At 46.6% G+C, this 12,841-nt stretch overlaps 2 protein-coding genes across 2 annotated transcripts in view; one reads left to right on the plus strand and one right to left on the minus strand.

Annotated features, from left to right (window-relative positions):
• The window catches only part of SGPP2 (sphingosine-1-phosphate phosphatase 2), a 101,077-nt gene extending 96,505 nt beyond the window's left edge, over positions 1 to 4,572 (plus strand). Inside the window, exon 5 of the mRNA XM_074364385.1 lies at positions 943 to 4,572. Within this exon, the coding sequence (XP_074220486.1) occupies positions 943 to 1,494 (552 nt within the window). The 3' untranslated portion in view covers positions 1,495 to 4,572. The remainder of the gene's footprint in view (positions 1 to 942) is intronic.
• Positions 4,573 to 12,250: 7,678 nt separating this feature from the next.
• FARSB (phenylalanyl-tRNA synthetase subunit beta) overlaps positions 12,251 to 12,841 on the minus strand; it is a 61,190-nt gene continuing 60,599 nt past the window's right edge. Inside the window, exon 17 of the mRNA XM_010948854.3 lies at positions 12,251 to 12,584. Within this exon, the coding sequence (XP_010947156.2) occupies positions 12,433 to 12,584 (152 nt within the window). The 3' untranslated portion in view covers positions 12,251 to 12,432. The remainder of the gene's footprint in view (positions 12,585 to 12,841) is intronic.

Raw genomic sequence — 12,841 nt, forward strand, 5'->3', positions numbered from 1 at the left:
GAGGTTAAGCGAACATGTCGTTTTTTAAAATATCGCCAAGTTCCTCCCCACAGGGGTTGCACCATTTTGCATTCTTATGATTAATGGACAAGAGTCCCTTTTCCCCACCTACCATTTCATCAACAGAATGTTGTCCAACTTCTGCATTTTGTGTGGGGTACGTTCTCGGCTGTTTGGGTGGGAGGATGGAAGGAGGCCAGGGGCACCCTGGGAACCTCTGCGTCCAGAGCAGTGCCTTACATGCAGCACGCTCAACACTGTTATTTAGTAAAACCTAGACAGCCCACCAGCTTTTTATTTTTGTTTAAAATGTATTTTTTTAAATTGAAGTATAGTCAGTTTACAACGTTGTGTCAATTTCTGGTGCGCAGCATAGTGTTTCAGTCATACATATACATACATATATTTGTTTTCATATTCTTTTTCATTATAGGTTACTACAAGGTATGGAATATATAAAATGTAATTTTTAATTTTTTTTTTTTAGTTAACAAACAGTAAAATTGATCTCATTTTGGGTGTATAGTTCTATGGATTTTGACACAGATAGCTTTGAGTAACCACCATTACTGTTCAGAACTGTCCTATCACCCCCAAAAGTCCTTCATGTTCTCCTTGGCAGTCACACCCTCCCCTGCCCCCGAGACCCTGGCAACACAGCTCTAGTCCCCGTCCCAGCAGTCTTGTCTTTTAGAAAATGTCGTCTGAACCACACATCAAGCTGGAAGAAAATAAGAAAATACATGACGTGAATAGTATGATTGCTGTTTGTATTTTTCCTATATTCAAATTTTTAAATCTTTGCATTTTTCAAACATGTTATAAAATAAAACCATGTAAAAATTGTATTTTAAATGTCAAATCAACCATATTTGACTCAAAATTTTACGTGTATACAGGAGAGCGCTTGCCGGCTTATGTCCTTTCCTCTCCTTCCCACAGGATGTGCTGGGTGGCGTCCTGATGACCGCAGTCCTCATTGTCCTCACCTACCCTGCCTGGACCCTAATCGACTGCCTGGACTTGGCCAGCCCCCTCTTCCCTGTATGCGCCATAGTGGTGCCCTTCTTCTTGAGTTACAATTACCCCATGTCTGAGTGCTACAGCCCCACCAGAGCAGACACCACCACCATCCTGGCCTCCGGGGCTGGGATGATCATAGGATTCTGGATCAATCACTTTTTCCAGCTGGTGTCCGAGCCCGCGGAATCACTCCCTGTTGTTCAGAATATCCCACCGCTCACCGTGGACATTTTAGTTTTGAGTCTGGCCAGATTCGTTGTGGGAATCACGTTGACCCTCCTGGTTCGTCAGCTGGCGCGAACTCTCTCACTACAAGTGTTATACTCCTGGTTCAAGGTGGTCACCAGGAACAAGGAGGCCCGGCGGAGACTGGAGATCGAAGTGCCTTACAAGTTCGTCACCTACACGTTGGTTGGCATCTGTGCGACAACCTTCGTGCCAATGCTACACAGGTTTCTGGGGTTACTCTGAGCCTCAGATGGTTGGACATTAGCTCATTGGACATGAGCACAAGACATCAAAATTTGTTGGGTGAGAAAATCTTGATAACGTGTTTTTCTTTAAAAAAAAATCCTTAAGTCACATGTCGCTTTGCTGCTGTCTCAGATAAGTGTTGCTGTCTAGAAGGAAAAACTGTCTTGTAGGGACCACTAGTCTGTAAGGGTCATGCTGCAGGAGAAGCCAGACTAAACCCACAGTCCTGTTGTTTAAGGTCCCCTGCCCTGTCTGTTACATGGACTCTGGACCAGTCCTGGGCTGGCAGGAATCATGGCCTGGCTTAGGCATGGCCACAAGCTCCCCTGGGTTCTGGAGAGTCAAAAAAGATGGGCGTGGTCCTGGAGGCTGGATGTCAGGTGTTCCTTTTCAGCTGTGACCTTGCCCGGCACTGAGTCTCATTTCCAAAACTGGAATGTTGGTGTGAGAGAAAGAGTGGCGTCACGTAAAACTGTGTTCCTTGAACAGGGTGGCTTTCTGGTCGCAATGATTGCATTAGACTGTGTCTGCTTGGGTGGAAAGAGAACTGTGAACCTTGCTGTGAGGCGTGAAGGGCGGGGACAAAGCTGCGAGGTCACAGGCGAGAAGCTGCTTTCCTTTGAGTCCTGGTCTCTGTCGGCTGCATATTGAACAGGGATCCACTTCTCCTTGTTTGTTCGGGGTGCCAGGTACCATTTCTAGCCTCTCTGATCCATGAACCCAACTGGCTGCTGCCACCCCACTTCACCTGGGGTCCTCTGAGTGTCCTGCTGTCTCCTGGGCCACAGTGACTTGGGACAAGCCCTCTGCCCATCTTCAGCTTTTTTGTTTCCTCACAAACTGTCATCTGCCTATGAAAGTGGATCAATGAAACAGGTGAACAGAATCCTTCCTGGGGCCTGACGAAGAGGAACAAGGCCTCCCTCCCGAAAACTGTTCCTCCATTTATTTCTCAGTTTCTTCTTGTAAACCTGTTTTCTCATCTGCTGAATGGAATCAGGGGCTCCCTTTTCACCTTCCCACCTCTTATCTCTTAGCAATTTCAAGGGTAATTAATGCAGGAACAACTGTCAGCCTCTTTGGGGAAAACAAGGCAGCCAAATACAACGCCTTTTAAAACTCAGGCAAGCGACCGTATCCTCGCATCCTCGTTAGACTTGGAAAGTGATCATGATGCGAACACCTCCCTCCAGGGGCTCCTCTTAGTTCTTAAGAAGGACGAGGAACAAGTATCAACAATGTTCTTAAAAGTGAGTGCCAATGTGTAGTTAACAAAGTGTCTTTTGTGGTTCAGTGCCTGAGAGCTGAAGCCCATGATTTACAATACGACCCTCATGCATCCTTACCACGCACGCACTTGGGGGGAAGTTAGCCTGCCTTGAAAGATAGGTGCTTGCTTCTGCATCCGTGTGAAAACCGAGCATCCCATTCGTTCCGATTTCAAACATGCACCCTGGCCTTTTGGTTGAGATGGTCTTTGGTGTTTGACTTAATTCTCCTGTTTCTAGGGAAGAATATTTGTTAATAAAACACCCTGTTTTTCTTTCAAATTCTTCTGAAGTTTGTCATAATTAGAAGGCAGGAATCCAAATGACCTTTTTTACATCATAACTTTGACCAGTATTTGTGGAACCGGGGTGGGGGCTGTGGAGAGAGCCCCAGCTCACAGGCACACTGCCCTAGGCTGCCCCCCAATGCAGTGCTACAACAGGGTACTTTTTGGGGTACTGTCCCCATTGGCCAAACCCAAGATCACAGTGCTGGATAATATTTACACAAAATGATTTCAGTGGAGAAAGGATCAGCTTTTTTCATTTGTATCCTTTAAGAAGAAGGGTCATAGTCATTGTTGCAGCAGTGGGGGGTGGTGGTGGTGGTGGGGGTGGGGGTGGTGGTGGGGTGTGTGTGTGTGTGTGTGTCTGTAAAAAGTTTTACTGCCGTCCCTTTTGTCTTAAGCCCCAGCAGTAGGACTACAGTCAGCTGGATTGATGTATTTAAGGCTGTATTTACACGGTTTGGATTGAGGATGAGTATATTGGCCATAGCTTATTAAAAAGAAAAAGACCCATGCATCCATCACTTTTTAAAGTCTCTCATTAGAGCAACTGAAGAATAAAACATATATGTTGGTGAGGCCAGGCTTAGTTTTAGAGCACGACTGCTTTGTGGACTAGAATTAGGCAAACAGTGATTGAAAAATTGTTACCTGATTCAAATGACTGCTTTGCCCACAGGGGTTCGCTCTGTTAAAACTTCACACTCTCTCAGGCGCGCGCGCGCGCGCGCGCACACACACACACACACACACACACACACACACACACACACACACACACACACACACACACACACACACACACACACACACACACACACACACACGTATGCATGCACGCACGCCACACTTGCCCCTTCCAAGAGTACGCCTTCCATCTCTAAGATCTTTGGATTTTCTCTCTGGGGAAAGACTGCCCCCTGCTGGTTTAGCCTCAGCCTTGGTCCAGAGCCTCTCCCTGGGGCAGGAGTCTTGGAGATGAAGACTTTAAAAATCAAGCTCACCATGGTGTATCCAACACAAGCTTAGGAGCTGCGTTCTGCCTCACCCTGCATTTGGAAACTGACATCAAAGCCCTCAGGGCCGTTGGCCCCTCCAGGTAGAACGCATGCCTTTTCCTGGCTGTCCTCACCCTGCCCCCAGCCGACTACCACTCTGGACCAGGGCATCCATCCTGTAACCGTCATTCTGAACAGATCTCACTTCAGGCCAGTGTTGCTCAGACCTGCACCATAACAGAACATGCAGAAGGAAAAAAAAAGCCATGAACTAAAAACTCTAAATTGCTGAAATCACTCCATGACATGCCTGCCGGTCGCACTGTAACATGGGATTTTCTTGCCCAAATAGGCGACTCATGCTTCCCAAGAGTAACCAAAGCATGTGGTGTTTCGGGGCCATATGCTCGGGGTTGCTATTTTGAAAACTTTCAGCTGTCTTGCTTATAGACTGTATGTAAATGTATTCTTTTTAAAATAAAATCATTTTTGTTTCTGACTTATTAAATGCTTTAAAAGCCAGTGTTCGGCCTCCTTGGAATTTTGGTCCCTACATCTTTTTCTCAGGGTTTCTGGGACCTGAGTTGAAAAGAGGCAACAAAAATAAACAGTAGGCTATCCCGTTCTCTTCCGCTGTCATTCTTCAATCACGTGCAAAGGCTGGTCAGCGTCACAGTAGCCACAGGTGTGATGAACAGGAAGTACGTGATATGATCACCTGCTTCATTGCCTTCCTTCAACTCTTTGTGATACTGAAGAGCATCCTTTTACCGGATTCGGAGATAAGTGCTACCATGTATTGAAGTTAAATGTTAAAGGTGACGCTGCTTAAGGCAGGTATAAGGTTTTCACAGATGCGTACCTTGTCTGCTGAACCGAAGGGACACAGCCCCACCTCACATTCTCATCATTGCAGTGATGTGCTCTGCCTTCAAGCATCCCTGGCTATTTGAAATGGTACCGAAAGCTGACACTTTGCCTTGCAAGGCTAAGCCTAGGGTCCTGTTTGTACTTTGAACAGTATGTATTTAATAATGACCTAATATGCTGGGTACCACAGGCACATGAAGCTGGATGGGACCCAGTCTGCCCTCTGGAGTTCTCTCAAGAGAAGAGGAGACTCAGGCTCAGAAAATTACAATCCAAGATCCAAAGTGTTAAGGCTATAGGGAAAAGATAACCTTGCTGTGGGAACTGAGAAGAGGGGAGGATGAGTTCTGGCTTTGGGGCTGCTGCAACTCAGGGGAGAGTCGTGGGAGAAGTAGTGGGTGAGCCAGGCGTGAAGAACAGAGGGGTTGGCACAGGGATGTGATGCACAGTAGGATGGGGTGATGCTCCACAGTGAGGGCACAGCTTGCCAGAGACACTTCCCCAGGCACCTCCAGCCCTTACAAGGGGAAGCCAAGCTACACCCATGTTGGCGAGTGTGTGTAGGATTAATAGTGGTGGCAGGGGCGGGACAAACTGAGCAAGGGGCTTTGATGTTGCAGAACCAAGTCACGAGAAGAGGAAGGAAGCGTGAGAAGCCCCTTAGTCCATTTCCTTGCCTCCATGTGGGACCATCCAGAGAAGGTGATGTCTGCAGGTGATTTCGGTCCCCTTTCATTGTTCCTCATTCCAATATTTCACTGTGGGTGCCTTCCCCTCCTGCTGTCCCCGAACCTCACCTTCCCACATCCTCTTGTTCAGCTCTCAGCAGATGTGACAGCAGCGAGGGACCCAGTCCGTGTCCTTGATGCCTGTGCTCTCTGCTCAGCTCCCTGACCTAGTCCCGTGAAACTTCACTTTCAGAATATTTTACCATAATCCTCGCTCTTTGAGGGACCTGTAAATACTCCATGTCACTCTCCAAGCCCTGATTCTCTAGTAAGAGGTTAACCAGAACCAAGTGGAACAGGGGTGTAGACGGATCTCGTTTTAAGGAATACATGTTTTCCTAAAAGCTGTCTGTTTTGATTGTTTAAACTTGAATTTTAAGTGCACCAAGGGGTTTGCTACTTAAAAAAAATCATATGCCAGTTCCTCATTTCTGTAAACATAAGGCCCCTAAATGGATTATTTGGGATACACCACGCATGCATTGTTTCAAGTGGGGAGCACCTGTAGTGCAGACTTGGCTATTTACAGGATGCATAGTAAGAAGAATGAGCACTGAATGCGGACCATAAATAGAATGGTAAATTTTTTAAAACTGTAGCCTCATGAGACAAGGGAGCATTATGAAGCCAAAAATCCTTCTTCCTTCTTCATGCCTGTCCATGTGGCATACAAAAGCAAGCAAGACGAGCAGGGATGCAGCTGAGACCCAGCTAGAATTAATTTCTCTTTGATGCACACACTCAAAATGCCTGCTAGCCTTGCTCTCTCTTGCTATGACATCAGGGTCGCCTTGGTTGGAGCACCAGCCAGATTCTTTCCCAGTGGAGGGGCTCAGAGGTCAATGCCTTTAACATCCACAAAGCCAGCCTCACGTCGCTGGGGGTGGGGTAGGGTAGGGTGACAGTTGATGCCGCCCTCATGCCATCTACCTGCATCCGAGAGCCTGTGGCTTCCAGTCCCGTGTCTCTCGGTCACATGGGAACCAGTTGGATGATGCTGCGGGCGGGGAGATTATGCACAGGGCACGCTAAACAGACCATTTTAGCCATCTTAATTAGATACCGATTAAAATATTTGGCTGGAAAACTATTTTCGCTGTGGGGGCTAAAACCATAGCTGAATGTAAATTTTTCATGAGGTCAGTCAGTTCTGCTGTTGTTAAATAGCATTTACTGAGTATTTTAATCAGTATATTCCTTTCTGTTTTATCTCAGACATCATGCTTTCATCTATAGAAATTAGAAATATACATCTTCCACGTTTCTACTTGTCTTGTTCCATCTTTCCTCTGGCTTCTTGAAAATACAGAATACAGTTATAGTAATATCCTCGTCTACTTTATCATCTAGGTCATTTTTCAGTCCAGTTTTTATTCATTTTCCCCCTCATTACTGGTTTTATCTCCTAGCTTCTTTGGTTGCCTGGTAATTTTTAATTGGAGACCAGGGACTGTCAAGTTTACATTGTTGGGTGCTGGATATTTTGTATTACTATGTATATTCTTAAACTTTGTTCTGGAATGCAATTCATTCCTTGGAAATGGTTTGATTCTTCTGGGTCGTGTTTTTAAGTTTACTAGGTGGAACCAGAGAACATTTAGTCTAGAGCCGGTTTCCTCCCTCCTGAGGCAAAGCCCTGGGTGGCACTCTCCCCATCGGCTCGTGGTTTGGGGGGTTGCTGGCTCTGGCCTGCCTTGTGTGGGCTCCCGGGACTGCACTCTCTCTCTTTTCATGGATGGCTACAGGTGGTCTCCTCTGGAACAGGACAGTCCCTGCACATGCATGCGCTGGTCAGTGCTCACCAGGAGACTCAGGGTGGGGGGGGGGGGCGGCGGTGAGGGGGGGAGATTCTGCAAACTTATCCTGCAGCTCCTTAATCTTCCCTGCCAACTCTAGCCGCCTCGGCCTCCGTGGACTCCCAGCTCCATCTCCTCAATTCCTGGGGACCTCCGACCTCTGCCTGGGTCCCCATCCCTGCACCACATCCTGGACTCTCTCCAGGCCTAAGCTGGGCAGTCACAGGACTCACCTTGTTTGCTTTCTGTCTCTTGAGGATCACTGGCCTTTGCTGCCTGATACCCAGTGTGTTGAGAACCATTGTTTTACACATTTCATCTGGATTTGTAGATGGGGTATGCAAAGGAGGAAAATGTTCCTCTGGAAGAAAGAAGTAAAGATGCCTCAAACGGATCCGCTAGAATCCAAGATGCTGAAGTACCTTGAAGGTCGGAGAGGAGGTGAGATCCAGCTGGTCCGTGATTGTCTTCTTTATGCTCCAGGACCAACCCGGCCCAGGGCCTCCCCATGACAGGTGTGTGCCCAGTGTTTCCTAGTTCTCTCACCTGCAGGGCCTCTCCTCCCTACAGCGCGGTTGTGTCCGGAGCACCTTTCTGCCTGGCTCCCGCCAAGGGCTCGTTTAAGTGCTCTGCCCGACACTCACAGTGAGATCTCTGATGAACCCGTCCACCTACGAGTGGTCTCTCACCTGCCTGGATCCAGCACCAGTGTGGACGCCTTCACAGGCTGGCCTCCTTTACAACTGGCTTCTTGCCCTAAGCAGGTGCTTATCTTAGGGGTGGCAGGAACGTAGGAAATTCCTTTTTCTACCAGGTTTGGTATCAAGCAGGCACATTCCTCAGCATCCTGATTTTTCTGTCTTAACGATAAGGACAGCTTTGCTGCCTGACAAGTCATGAAATCCGAATGCCCGGAGCAATTCTCTCTAGCAAAGGCCTCCTAACACGGGTGGGTGGGGGTGGGAGGGAGGTTTCAAAATGTGTTCTAGTGCAGAACCGTGTCACGTTCCTGCCTTCCTTCCACAGACACAATCAAGGCCAAACCTGTGGATGAGTGAAGAGCTTGAGTGCGAGCCTTGAGTATATTCTTATACACGGCATGGGTCACGTGGGGAAGGAAAAACATACAGGGCTCTAGCCAGACGTAATTCAATTAAAGCCTTTGCTGGAGAAAGAGCCTGATTTCTGGCCACTGAACTTGGTCAGGGGCCTCAGGGAGCTGCTTGCAGATTGCCCCAGGGGTGAGCCGCTCCCTTCAATTGCATTACGTCAGCCAGCCTCTACTATTGTAAAAAATAATACACGTAAAATCATTCAAGGTCCTTATAGTAAGTTAACAACTTGGAAGCGATCAGATGTGTCAAATGCTTTTGCTGTGTAGAGGGGATATTTTGCTGAAGGCAGCTGCGTTACTTTAAGGCCACCTGTCTGCTTTTGGATAAAACAGACAAAAGAGCCAAGTCCGTGTCCAAGCATTGGGGTCAGTGATGTTTACAGGAAACACCAAGCACAAACAGAGGCTAAGAATGAGACGCAAGCTTGTGAGCAACGCTCTTCGCCAAGCTGATGAGCCCATCCCTGCGGAGGGCAGGAGCAGCAGCAGGCCAGCTGGTTCCCAGTCAGGCCACTGCTATGTAAAAGCTAACAGAAGTCTCACCTCCTGGGATAATATACTGCTCACATACAAAAGTCACATGTAAGCAGTATCTAAGATAGCCCAGTGCAGTATTCAGTTATCTAAGACAATATCAGATGTAGACACTGACAGCCTTGCATCCTTTAGGAATGGTCTTCCACTGGTCCCCAAGCCTATGCTATTTAGGGGGAGGTACATCGAAGTCCATTAGAACACTGTAACTGCAGGGTTGGGACAGAAGGTCCATGAACAGAGGAACAGCTGAACAAATGATGGGCATCCACACAATAGAATGTTGCATCATTTAAAAGAATGAGGTGGGTCTAAAGGTACTGACCTGGAACAGTGGGACATCCTGTGAAATGTCATGAGCTACATTATGTAAACAGAAACCAAAACGTGTTGCAAACCATTAAGTAGAGAGAGCATGACCCCAAAACTGTTGAGCACGTTCGTGGGTCTGACAGTCCAAACTTAAAAAAAAAATGTCAGAAACAACACAAGCTAAACTGTTGACAGTGGTTAATTAGAGAACTGGGGGGAGGGCGGGTAGATTAGCTTGGGATGGTGTTATTTTGTAGTATTGTAAAGTAGTAAAGTTAAGAGTTTTAACTTTTTGTCTTTTTTAGTATTTTATATATAAAAACAAAACTTGTAAAAAAAAAAAAAAACCTTAACATTTGGGTAAGTAGGTAAATGACGCAAAACACTGAGTGATCCGTGGGCTCCACGTCAGTCTTACTAGGTGTCACAAACCCACCGATTAGCCACGTGACTTCTGGGCACATTAGCCTCTCTGAATGTGAACTGTTCTCATCCCGTAAGTCAGGGAGAATTCCTAGTCTAACGACCTCCTACAGGTGTTAAACCGAAAAAGTTAAAATACTGTAAACTGAAGAGGAACGCCGGCACATCTGTAAGCTAGAACAAGAATCAGTTACATCTCATTCCCCTTTTAAGACTAGGGCCCCCAGTTTTCACTAAGCAGGTGTCTTCTCCAAGAAAGGCTCTTTGCTGGTGCCCAGACTGCGCTGGCCCCAGTTCAGACGTCTCACGGGGACAAGTGAGGACGACCTGGCTGTGGTGCCTCTTCTTCTCGTGTACCCGATACTGTTTTCCTTCCTACTGTGTCCTGCTTCAGAGAGAAGAAACCACGTGATGGAGGGAGCTGGGATATACAATTAGGTATCAGTGGGTTATTGCAAGTTGTTTCTGGCCATCCAGAAATTATCCAGGTGGCAGGGCAGGCTGCTAGCAAAACAAATGGCTCTGCCCACTTCAACAATGGCTATCATATGACCCGAGAACCATGATTTCAACCACAGTGCCCCTGAAACTGGGGGAAAATGTCTAATAGTCCTGGACCAGTAAGCCATCATGAGCAGACATGCCAGTTCTAAAATCCATGCTCTTTTACCAACTATGCATGCACCTGCTGGTGTTCCATAAAATTTTTAAAATGTGTCACATTTTCTTTTCTCCCAGCTTTACTGAGGTATAGCCTACATCTTAACTACCATCTTAATTAAGGTAAAGACCATTTCCATAACTCAAGAGTTTCCTCTTAATCCTGCGCAGTCAGTTCCCTTCTATGGGCTCCTCAATCTGCCTTTGACTTTCCTAGAACTTCACAGAAATGGAATACAGGTAGCCTGTGTGTCTGCCTTCTCTCACTTAGCGTAGTGCTTTGAGATTCATTCATGTTGTTTGGACTATCAGTAGTTCATTCCTTTTTTCTTTTTTTGCTGAGAAGCATTCCATAGTACAATTTGCTTAGCCATTCATCTGTTTGAGTAACACTGCTGTGCACACTTGCATAAAAAATCTTTCTATGGCCGTATGAGTAAGCCTACGAGTTGAATGACTAGGTGGGAGGTATGTTCCATGATTTAACACACTGCCAACTATTTTCCAAAGTGGCCATGTCACTTTGCAGTCCCACCAGCAACGCATGAAAGTTCTAGCTGCTCCAGTCTCACCAACACTTGGCATAGTCGGCCTTCTTAATTTTATCCATTTCAATTTGTGTTATGTTTTTTATTTGCATTTCCCTAATGACTAATGATGTTGAGCATCTTTCCCTGTGCTTATTTCATTTATCTTCTTTTGGGAAATGTCTGTTCAAATCTTCCCATTTTTTAAAAATTGGGTTGTCTTAAGTTGTAAGAAATCTTTATGTTGGCTGGATACAAACCTTTCAACAAGCATTATTTTTTCTTCATTACTGAAATGTTGTAAGGATCTGCTTACCGCAGGACGGGGAAGGAACAGACGGCAGTCTGTACGCTCACGAATCTTGCTAAGTTGGGCACTGCTGCCCTGACTCAAGGTACTAACACGGCCTTAGCCACCGCGCAGCAGAACTCCGTCAGCATGATTCCTGTCTATCGTGGTTAGCTACTTCTACTGGGGCTTATTTTAAAGTTTTACATTTTACTATGTTTCATATCATCTCAACAGTAATTGTGACCTTCTTTTCAAACATTAGACCCAGCTTTTTTCAGTACATGATATCTACTGGAGGACCTTAGATCAAAGTATTAAAGCAAATTAGGAGGTAAGGCAAGGCAGACTAACAGAAGCTTAGCTTCAGGGGAGAGATCTAATACCTCCCTATAGAATAAGACAGAGGCTAGCAGCTCAATTAAGTATTTAAAACCTACGACTGTATAACACCGATTACAATAAAATGTATGGCCTAGGGCAAAAGTAAGTTTTTCACTGTCTCCCAATGTTCACAGTGCACGGGTCTCAGCAGAATGGATCCGTGTTGCCCGCCCTTGAACCCCGTCTCCGTGTCACAGATGGAGCAGCCAATACCTGCGCCCCCTTGGATGTTCTGAATACCTGCACGTTTTTCCTTCCCTTTAAAATGGCTTCAAAGGCTGTAACTACTAGACCGTTACCGATTCTTAAAGGGTTTCTAAAGACGCTGCTCTGTAATTGTTTCCCAATGATGAACAAGTGTCAAGTAGAGAAAATAAGAACTAGAAACCTTTGCTGCCTCACATGCGCTCAGCTATCTTGTCTCACCAAGCGAAAGAGCGGGATCCTTTCCTGCAGGGGAGGCGCTGACAGTGACGGTGACGTGCGGGGAGCATCTCTGCTCTTCAGGCTCCTGGCTCTCCACCGGCTCTCACAGACAAGGCAGCTGCACCCGGAGGCCGCACTCATGTAGCACAAGCTGGCCTGATGCGGGGATGGCGGTACCACCCACGGAGCCAGACACTGCTTTTTACTTTATTCAACATTCAAGCACAAGCACAAGGGGACGTTCTTGTGGGGACAGCTAAAGGACCCTGGGAGGAGAGAGGGACCCTCGGGGCGAGAACCACACAACAGAGGCCCATCCTCACAAAAACGGCTCGATGTTGATCTCCACGCAGGAGCAGGGCATGGTCAGCTCAAATTTGGTGATGACGTCAGGATGAAGGACCCCCAGCTTTCCAATGCTCTGACCCCGGACAAAGATCTCAGCACATCGCCCGGGAAAGAATGCAGGGCCTGAAACACAGTGAGAGAAAAATCAATGTTTCTCCTGGCAAGAACATCAACAGGCATTTAACACTGAAAGCTCACCAGTCTACTTTAAAAATAACTTACCTTCTTTAAACTACCGGCCATGAAATGAGACTGCTTCCTCATACTTTCTGGTCATAAAAAGAAGTATTTGCTATTATACCAAGACACCCTTAGAAAGAAAAGGTGAGGGGCACATGTGAAAATCAGGGCCCTGTGTTTTTTGTACCACAGGGGTCAAG

The sequence above is a fragment of the Camelus bactrianus genome, chromosome 5 (assembly GCF_048773025.1).
Source record: "Camelus bactrianus isolate YW-2024 breed Bactrian camel chromosome 5, ASM4877302v1, whole genome shotgun sequence".
In the NCBI taxonomy this organism is placed as follows: Eukaryota; Metazoa; Chordata; class Mammalia; order Artiodactyla; family Camelidae; genus Camelus; species Camelus bactrianus.